At 32.1% G+C, this 11,199-nt stretch overlaps 1 protein-coding gene across 4 annotated transcripts in view; it reads right to left on the bottom strand.

Annotated features, from left to right (window-relative positions):
- Window positions 1-8,122: 8,122 nt before the first annotated feature.
- The window catches only part of LOC111055930, a 62,947-nt gene continuing 59,870 nt past the window's right edge, over window positions 8,123-11,199 (bottom strand). For 2 of the 4 annotated variants that reach the window (XM_039426707.1, XM_039426706.1), the window contains exons 5-6: window positions 11,159-11,179; window positions 8,123-8,281 (exon numbers count right to left, since the gene is read on the bottom strand). In XM_039426707.1, coding sequence (XP_039282641.1) covers window positions 8,148-8,281; window positions 11,159-11,179 — 155 coding nt within the window. In that variant the 3' untranslated portion in view covers window positions 8,123-8,147. The remainder of the gene's footprint in view (window positions 8,282-11,158; window positions 11,180-11,199) is intronic. The other 2 variants (XM_039426709.1, XM_039426708.1) reach the window with 2 other exon arrangements.

The following is an 11,199-nucleotide window of genomic DNA, read 5'->3' as shown; positions in this document are numbered from 1 at the left end:
AATTTCTTCGATAAAACAGGAAAACAAATTCCAAATTTATTTGAAGATAAATGTTTTGAAAGAAATAAATCTTATTTGATAAGTGATATCTTATCAATACTTATTAAAATCAGTGTTGGGGATTTCAGTATTGGAAGTTGGAATGCGAGAAACGGCCTTGAGCTGTAAAACACCTCACTAAACTATAGTAAAGTAGTATTGGGAATTTCCTCGAAAAACACGCATTTATAATAAAATACAATAGAACTAGGCTAATAATTTATACTCCCCATATTATGCTCTATAACAACTTTTTGGGTCTATCATAATTTTGAGTCTTAATGTCATAGAATAGCTGACAAAATTCCAGGCTGGCTCATTTGAGTCATTAATTACAATATTAAAAAAGCTCCTGCCTCAAGGGCAGAGTCTCAAATAGTGATAGTGGACCATATTTCATAATAATGGAGCCAAAGCTGATGTGTCACCTATCCTTGTGCATATAACTGAACGATCGTGACTCTGGATCAGGAACATCCTTGTCCTATCAGCTTGTACAAACTATACCGAACTATTTAAAATCTTCCGATTTGATAATGCAACTCATCCATCTTATAAAATTGGAACCAAGGAATCTAGAATACCAACACAATAATATAATTATGTTATCTTTTATACTCAATATTATATTATTCTGATAATTATGGAAAAGTTCTACAACATCTCTGAATAAAGTGTTTAATTATCAATTAAGAATACATTGGATTCATGAATACATGTATCCCAGGATCCTTGATTTGAACTATTTAAGTAGGTGTGGTTAAACTACTGTGATATATTCATAATTTTTATATGAATCCTATACTATTAAACGAGCAATTTCTGTTTTATATGTTTAGATATTTGGATGTTTAGATGTTTATATGTTTGTATTTCACCGGATCTCGAAAACGGCTCTAACGATTCTTAGGAAATTCAGAACATAGTAGGTTCATAATATAAAAATTCGATTACACTAGGTCTCATCCCTGGGAAAACTCGCTGAAGGACATTAACTGTGTCAAAATTATGACTCCGGGTCATAAAAAATCCGGGTTATTTTCAATCCTGATTAATTCCATTAGATCCATCTTTTTGAAATGGTCTTCTCTGATTTGGTTCACGTGAAATTAATCAGGATTAAAATTCAACCGGCTTTTGTGCAACCGGGCCTTTGTGAGGGAAATTTTTGCATACGTCTGGGAGTTAATCTCAATTTACTGTGATTAGATAGAACATTTCTGTATGAACTATGAATGTTATTATAATTTCTTCTTCCGTAATAAATTTTTCATGCTTCTGTACTCCAGAGCGAAGCTCGGTATATTTCATAATAGCTATCCATAACTATGATATATTCATAACTGTGATATACTCATAACTTTTGTAATAGCTGAATAAATATTTTTATGAGAAAAAAGAGAAATACGATTATTACATGCATTCCTAATTAATAACTCCTATGAAAAGATTAGAAAAGCAGAATCAAGGTTACTGTACCAACTTTAATGAGAGTTCATAATGTTATCGAAAGTATTGTACGTTAATCTTATGCAATCTTCTTGTATTTGAAGCCAATGGAGAAAGTATACATAGATATACTGTATATGATTACTCATCACCATCACCAACATAGAATTTGGTTCAGGGACATTCACATGTAAAGTTCTCTTCATGTTTGAAAATGTGCTTTTAGATCAAATTTGATAGACTCTTAGTTACAGCGTTGGAAGTGAAGAGTTTACAGAAGTAAGAAAATAGAGATGTATTCAACAAAAGTACGAAACTTTATAGTTCGATAGGTACTTTTCAATCAATACTGTTCAATATTTGCAAGTATTTTCATGATATGCATTGTAAAAATGTTTGGTATGTTGACAAAAACGTTTGCTTAGAATAGCCGCCTAAAATCAAACGCATACAGACGCATACGCATACAGCATAGACAGACGTATGAGCGCATACAGACTTATGCAGACAGACGGAGAAGAATTAAAACGTCTGCTTGCAGGCGTAAGGAGACATACCGTAATGTGGATCGACGAACGTCTGTGAGAAGCATTCAAGAAGAAGAAGAAGAAGAAGAAGAAGAAGAAGAAGAGAAGAAGAAGAAGAAGAAGAAGAAGAAGAAGAAGAAGAAGAAGAAGAAGAAGAAGAAGAAGAAGAAGAAGAAGAAGAAGAAAAGAAGAAGAAGAAGAAGAAGAAGAAGAAGAGAAGAAGAGAAGAAGAAGAAGAAGAAGAAGAAGAAGAAGAAGAAGAAGAAGAAGAGAAGAAGAAGAAGAAGAAGAAGAAGAAGAAGAAGAAGAAGAAGAAGAAGAAGAAGAAGAAGAAGAAGAAGAAGAAGAAGAAGAAGAAGAAGAAGAAGAAGAAGAAGAAGAAGAAGAAGAAGAAGAAGAAGAAGAAGAAGAAGAAGAAGAAGAAGAAGAAGAAGAATCCTGTATTCAAACTCATTGTTCGGTTTAGTTTGATAAAATAAAATCAAATACTCAGTATTGCATTAGTATTCGTTTTGGTTTGAGTCTTACACAAATAATCTGTTGGTTTTGCTATATGACGTGATGTCGTAAATAAATAATCATAGAGTCTTTTCGCTTATTTTGAAAGGGTACTAAACGTTTTTATATTGTTTTTATAATCATAGAGATATCCTCTAGTTTTTAGCCAAAAGTGAGATTATCAAGTAGAAATCTTCCACACGGATAAAATCCAGACTTGAGCTTACTTTTTCAGAAGTCAAAATCATTACAATGGATTACAATCCATTATAAGGATTGCATGATTGTAGAAGAATAGCAGGCTATAATTCAAGCAGGCCTGACATGTACTTAGTACTTTGTCCACAATAACTACCAAGTTCAATTATTAATAGAGTACCCCGGTACACCATTCATAATAATTAACATGTATCTAGCCCACTGAGTACAGAATTATCAATGCAAAATTCAGGTATTAGTAGTGATATTAGCAGAATATTTGACCTTGAAATGTCATTTAGTGGCTGCTAATTTGTAAACTGTCAGTGAGTAAGTGAGGCGCTGTATTTTACTTTTCCACACACTATGTAATTGATCAATCGTTTTTGAAAGGAGAGTATCATTGACAGTTCTTTCCTACTTGCTTTGAGATGTGAGGCATTCAGAAAGATAACTTGAGCTTTGAAATTTGTCAATGCAGAAGTCTCATTGACAGGACAAAGTGTTATACTGTACTAATCTTCAGCTATGGCATTTTGACATAATACTCTGGCATACAAATATGATAAGAGTATTGATGAGAAAGCTGAATTGGATGACTTCAAACCGAAAATATTCTGAAATTTGAAAGTCTTTTCAATATTTAAGAATTTCAAGGACGCAGTCTGCGTTCTCAACCTCCCCCTCCGGTGGGTACTCTTGTGTTATTTCTTCCATTAAAAATATTATCACATATTTGTAATATTTGAACTCATGAAAAATAATAGGCTATATATATACCAAATATTGAAGTCAGCATCAAGCCAACCAGCTACTTCATATTTGAACTTGCCAGTCAACTATAACGTTCTTTCAATCCGGCATCCTGTATTTTTGAAAATAATCTCTCTGAAATCATAAGATTTTAAATTCAGAAAAGTAGGTAGGTGCTCTTTCTGATGTTCTCTACTGTAAGACTGTTAGACATTGTCTCACTGCCAAATCATTCAGCTGATGAACTGAATTGCTTCTCAATTCTATCTTAAGTTGCCTTCTATTTCTGATCTCATCCGAGATCTCAATCACAGCACTTACTTCAACTCGTAAATGATTCGGATCTCAACGTCCCGTTACCTATACATTTCAACTCAATCTGGCAGGCGTCCTACGTCCTACCAGAGACAAAAATTTGTATATTGCCTATATATAGTTATTACATAATTTTTTTTTAACAAACTTTAATATAAACCAAACAATGATATGAAGTTTGACTGCATTAACAATCAGAATGAAACCACAAATCGATTAATTCCCTTAATGAGTTAAAAACTATACTGTCTTTTTCAACTTCAGTACTGCGAACTACCGTACATAACTGCAATGTACAATCCTATTATATTAAGCGAGCAATTTCTGTATTAAATTTATATATCTGGTTATTTTTATATCTGGTTATTTCTATATCTGGCTATTTTTATATCTGGTTATTTATAATTAACGGATCTCGAAAACGGCTCTAACGATTTTCACGTAATTTGGAACATAGTAGGTTTATGATAATATAAAGATTCGATTGCACTAGGTCTCATCCTTGAGAAAACTCGCTGAACGACATTGGGCCATATGAATAAAATTGAGCATTTGCTCATACTTCTAAAATATGGAGCATTTGCTTCATTTTCTATGAATAAACGTGAGCAAAACCTTTTGCTCATGCTCATCAAAAAAAATAGTTTGAGCATTTGCTCAAAAGTAAAAGCTTTTGCTCAAAATTGTATGAATAAACTAGAGCATTTGCTCAACTTTTGAAGCAAATGCTTCAAAAAAGGTGAGTCTAGTCTAGAGCAGCTTATCACCTTTTGCTCATAGTAAAATGGCTCAACTAATCCGTATGAGGAAGAGGAAACTATACCAGATACGATCACAACCAATAGTTGAGAACTATAAAACTCTTATTAGATTCAACAATGATCGATGATAATTATCACCATTATCCCTACAAAAGAATAGATACAAAAGATAGTCATCACAAAATAGGAGATAGGCATTTAAGAAGATGAGAGTGTGGACGATTATAAGAAGGCTATTGATATTATAAGAATATGCTGAAGATTATTATAGAGATGACATTTTTTCACGCTATTATTTCAAAATTCTAAACTCAACTAACCTGAAACTCTATTCTTAAAATAATAGAAAACAGAGCAGACGACGCAAACACAAGCAGTGCACCCTATTTGCATATTTAGTGCTTCCGTGAGCTATAAAAACAAACTATAACTACAAAGGCGAATCAGCTGAAGAAAAATCTCTAAAATATGTGAGCATTTGCTCCAAAGTTCAGGAGTATAAGGTAAGAGTATAAGGTAAAGCTTATTCATATAAAAATGAGCAAGTGCTTTTGCTTCTACCTTTTGCTCATGAGCAAAACCTTATGCTCCATGCTCTTGCTCATGAGCATTTGCTCTGGTTTTATTCATATGGGCCATTAAAAGGATAATTCATCCTTGGCTGAAACAGCTGTGGATAGTAAAAAGCTGAGTATGTTAAAAATCAAAATATCGCATCCCCGAAATTCATAAGATGACGTATAGCCAGCTGTGAAATATAAACACGATCATTTTATGTTTTGTTTATCAATAAATAAAAATAACGAGCGAAGCTCGGTGCCCCGATATTAATTGTGTAATTGAACAAGTTGATATAAAAATATGGATGGAGTGAACTTTCTTTGAATAGGCTTCCGTTGCAGGAACTATATTGCATGTTAATTTTTCAATAAATTGCACATGAATCAATTCATTTGATTAAATTAGCTCTACAAATCAGTACGGCATATAGCACAAAAACAATAATTATTGTTGTATTCCATGTAAGAGGTAAACCTTTACAATATATATTTTTCAAATATTGGGAAAATATACAAGGATTTAAAACTTCTATCAAATAACTAACCCCTATGATGTCTTACTGTTACATAAATCACTGCGTCATTGTTGGCTTTTTATAGAACCTGGCTCTATTCCAAATGGAAAAAGCTTAAGGTTGTCTCTATTTTTATGTCATCATGCACTTGAGTTTGTTGAAGAGAGTGGATTATCGTTAGAGTACTGAGATAAAGTGTAAGTGCAATTGAATGAATGACCTATATTTGATTTTAATTGGCATTCGTATAAGAGCTTTGAAACCATTCCTGTATAATCACGATAGGTAGTCTAATGGAAGATGATCCGCAAAATTGCTGAATACATTGCTGACATCCTGACATTACTCACTCAATTTAGAAGAGCCAACAATAGTTCTGACACTATTCTGTAGGTCTAGCCAGAGACAAGAAATATATAGTTACTTATAGCTTACTTATCCTTCATCTATGGTCTAGCCTATATATTTTTGGAAGTACCGTATACGAGCAATCAAAAACAATCAAGATAAATTGCATTAACATTTCAAACTGTTGATTGTACCAGCTACTCACACATTGAAACCTACTATTGGTTCGTACTATAAGTTATCAATCCAAAACTAGCTCTCCCCTTTTCCTCTCAATTGTAATCATCAGTCACCCTGAAACACTGTATAGTGTCTTTCAGGTATAAAGTCAGTACCTATCTGATTAACATTGGTTCACTATCCTTGTCTGTAATCAGACAAAGCATATAGCTCTATCCTTTTTCCAACCGTTGCCAACTTGTTTGCAGCCTATGTTTAAATATGATTGATAATTCTTAATCATGCAAATATTTAAGACCTATTGGATCCTAGTGGAATATACTTCTTGCTGAATTGAATATAATTTTTGATTCATGAGATATAATTGATTATTATTGACACTTTTTATCAAAAATAGTCATTGATATCACATCAGATTTATCAGGAAAACTTGAACCACAGCTATCTATTTTGGAAGGTGGTGGAAAAATATAATTGAAAACAGTGTCTCCTTACAATTATATCTAGCTTTATAACGTTAATCTCACGTTATGAGAGATTAACTAACGATTAGGAGATATAAGATTAAGATTAGAAGATCTGGCCCATGATGGATTAGGAAATCTTAGATTAAGATTAGGAGTTCTGGCCCATGGCGGATGAGAGACATCAATGATTCAACGGAATTTATATGACTCTTTCAAGAGAAATAAACAGGTTGATGACTTTGAAGTGTGAACATTACTCACAAATGATGTGTGTGAAAGCCGTTACTCTTTACAATTACTAGAACATTAGACACTTTATAATATTCTCTTGAACAGGGAGATTGAAATAAGAATAATATGAAATATAATAGTTCTATAATTGATAATTAATTTGTATTATATACAATTTATTTTTATTCTCTCTGCTCTTAACTAATTGAAGACTATATTGAAAACATACATATAATTATAGTTACATATTTTATAATTAAAAAGTTGAACAATTATAATCATAGGATCAATCATAGCTCCACCTATTGGAATAAATTACTCATTCATTTCATTGTCATCTTAGCATTTATTTATTTATTCAATCATTCAGAATTATACAACTTACAGAAAAGTACCACAGGCTAACTTACGCCCAACATGGTTCCAATTCTAATTTATACAACAGTCCAAATGTAGCTAGAGGTTATGTGTCACTTCAAAATTCTTCAATCATCATCATCATCATCATCATCATCATCATCATCCATCATGGACTAGGCTTGTAAAGCCTGGTCCGGTGTCCACCGCTTCCTCGGTCTTTCGACGTCTCTTTTCCCATCCAACTGTAACTTCCAAGCTTGTAGTGGAAGACGAGTTGGTGGCATACGACGCAGGTGATTTGTCCACTTCATTCTGTATTTTTTAATGATTGCTGTTAGTGGTTGCACATTGCACTCACTTCGAATTGTTTCATTACTTATGTGGTCTCGTCTCGAGTATCCTTGAATTCTTCAATTACACACTTAATTTACAATCCATACCGTACACATAAAAATATGAGCTCAGACATAGCCCAAATTATTATGCATATTATAGATTAAGCTAGTTACTGCTCTTATACTCGGAAAATATTTACATATTTTATGATGAGTCCCTCACATTCTTAAATATTTTAATATTTACAATAAATTCATATAAAATTCACACAATTTAATAGATTTAGACCTTAATGTATTTGGATAGAAACTTCAACAAGATTATAATCCTATTCCTAAAAAATAACGCTCCTAATCCGATTGCTCGAAATTTAAATTTAATTTAGACATTAATGCCAGAGAAGGTTTTGTATTAACTAATCAGTTAACTTCAGACAGTTAACAATTTATACAGTATTCTATTGGAGATGGAATATTCCATTTTTGGTAGCCATCTCAACTGCTGAGTTTTAGCCTATATAATATAATAAAAAGGAAATAAAGTACAGTACCCTTTTACAGAACCACTTTTAATTCCAATCTCATCACTAAGTTAGCAAATCATTCGAGTATTACACATGACCATAGAGTAAAATACAATGACCAGGCCATAAAAAGGATGTCATAATGGAAAATAGTGTACAATAGAATGGAAACTGGAAATGAAAAATTTTGAGATTTAACGTTGACGAGTCACTGGCCATATCTGAAACAGAATAATTTACTGTAGCTTTTACATTATAGAAACTATTATACTATAAGGAATAGGAAGATTTTTAGAGTATAAGACAAGTCATGTTATTACATAATAATTCTAACACTAAGTAGTTCAACCTAGTTTAGGTTTGAAAGGAATTCTTGTACACTATAAAAAGCTCTATCAACTAAATATTTTTTCATTTGTTTTTTGAAAATCTTCAAATCATCATTACTTTTCAAGATTTGAGGTAGCTTGTTATAAAAAATTTCCTACCAATTGTAATATTACATTTTTTCTCGATTGGAATCGAATCTTCAATTCGAGATCTATGAAACTTTATAGTAAATATCAGAGTCATCGATGTACGGACAAACTTTTTGACTGAGAATTTTTTTATCATAAATGATTGTTGCATTGTTCCATGGTGTCACCGAGGCTGGGTTAACAGAATTAAAAGATAAATGGTTTATTTAAATCGAGATGATATATAAAAATTTAAAATAACAGTTTCAAAATAAAGTTTTATTGAGAACAAATATAAAATGTGAATTCTAAACTTGTAATTTATAAATTTTTGGTGACGTGTCCGTAACGTTGAGGTGTCTAGAAGCTTTGCTCTCTTCCTGGTAGATAGATTTTTCCTGTGCGTTCTTCTCTCTGAAACATGGCTGGCTGATGTGTGTTGTAACTTTGTGCTCTCTAAAGAATTTTCTATTTAAGTGAATTTATTAATGTTTTAATTTGCCAGTAACTTTAATGCTTAGGCTTGTAAGATATTGTTCTTTGTGTATTTATGTAGTATATTGCCAAAATTCATCTGAAGATTATAAGTTCATTTGCTCTGAAAATTGGATTTCTCATTCATAGGCAATAGATCCATTCATAGTTTATCAAGAATCTATTACATTGGAGCCGACAACTATCCTTAGGTTAATAGGTGTGAAATGCTATCCAGCCGATTTAGGAAAAATTGGTAGCACGGCACAATATAATCTGGTTTTTGTTCAAATAACCAACTATTGTGACCCATTATATGATAATCTGCTCTGTTTCGCGTATTATACTCATGAACATCTGAGTTCTGGATCACACCACTCGTTTTCACATGCATTACAACTTCATGTACATACAAAGATGGCACAGTTAATAGACCAAGCTTTTTAAATAAAGGCCTACAAGAGTCTAACCCATTCACCTTCTCTATACATCTGAGTGCCTTCTTTTGAATCTTAAACACCCTGTCCATATTTTGTTGAGATGAATTACCCCATACTAAAATAGCATACCTAATATGAGATAGTATAAGTCCATGGTAAGCAGTTAACAGTAGTTTTTTATCATTCAGCCTAGCAAGCTGCCGCAGGACAAATACCCCAGATGATATCTTATTACATATCCTCTCAATGTAAGGATGCCATGTTAATTTCCTGTCCAATAAAATTCCCAAAAATGCTACTTTCTCTTCTTGGTCTAATTCATTTTCCTCTACAAACACATTTATTTCTCTATCCTCTACTGAATTATATTTACTTTTGAATTGTAGGAATTGACATTTCTTACTATTTATGTTAATTGCCTTTGCTTCAAGAATTGGACAATTGACTGTACTCCAGTAAAAGCATTTATTTCTAGACTATCTAATAAATAATTGTTAAAGATAAGCGATGTGTCATCAGCAAACAACAGAGCTCTGTGATCTTTTAACTCTTTTGGTAATTGGTTCACATACAAAAGAAACAGTAAGGGACCCAGAATTGAGCCTTGAGGTACTCCAGCCTGGACCTCCAGTTTTTGAGATTTAATTTTTACTATTTCATTCCCATCCACCTTGGTAAGCTCAACACACTGGTTTCTACCTATGAGATATGATTCAAACCATTTTAGTTCTATACCATTCACACCTACAGTTTTTAGTATTTTCAATAATATTCTATGGTTCACACAATCAAAAGCTTTGGATAAATCAAGAAATATTGCGGCTGCCTTCTCACCTGAATCTATTATATCTATTAGTCTTTCAACAAGGGATACTATTGCAGTCTTAGTAGATTTCCCTTTCTGGAACCCATGCTGTTCATCACATATGAAATTAATTTCTTCCAGGTGCATCAATAGCCTATTTAAAACTACTCTTTCAAAAATTTTACTTATTACATTTAGAATACTAATGGGTCTATAATTTTCAACTCTTTCAGAATCACCGCTCTTGAAAATTGGCAAAATTTTTCCTTGTTTCAGATCATCAGGGAAAATACCCTGCTCTAGTGAAGTATTAAGGAGATGCAATAAAGGGTCCAGTAATTCATTTTCACATTCTTTTAAAATTTTGCTTGAGACCCCATCCAATCCTACTGTTTTTTTGTTATTCAATTTTTTTATTATTCTTGACAACTCATCTCTTGATAATGGATGAAATTTAAATACCTTTTCAATTGTATGAGTAGTATGAGTTCCAATTTTTGTATGAGTAGGCTAACTAGAACAAATCTGAATATTGAAATGATATATTCTTGTTTGATATTCATTTATATTTTTACAAAGAAAATAAATTTAGCTGGTTTCTTCTACTAGGTAATTAATTGAACTACTAGCAATAGAAATTCATTTTTTATTTTAAACTGCAACTGTGCTGATGTGCTATCAATACCGTAGTTTTTTCCTTCCTTTATCATACCTTTTATTCACGTTTGTGTTTATTTAAAGAATATAAAATTCATTCAAATGCTATCAGTACAGTAATTAAATTTAAAGGTACCGTAGACAGTTCTTATACTGTTGCAGAAATCATGCTTACTGTGTGAGTCAATTTTTGTTAGTTTATCACTTTAATAGTGCATTACATTTACATTCAGTGAAAAGTATAGATATCAGTACCGTACTCACCAATCCATGCCATCGATCTTCCTTGATAACAAAAAATTGAA

Source organism: Nilaparvata lugens, chromosome 4, assembly GCF_014356525.2.
Source record: "Nilaparvata lugens isolate BPH chromosome 4, ASM1435652v1, whole genome shotgun sequence".
NCBI lineage: Eukaryota > Metazoa > Arthropoda > Insecta > Hemiptera > Delphacidae > Nilaparvata > Nilaparvata lugens.
The sequence above is the reverse complement of the archived record's forward strand: the minus strand, read 5'-3'. Positions and strand labels throughout refer to the sequence as shown.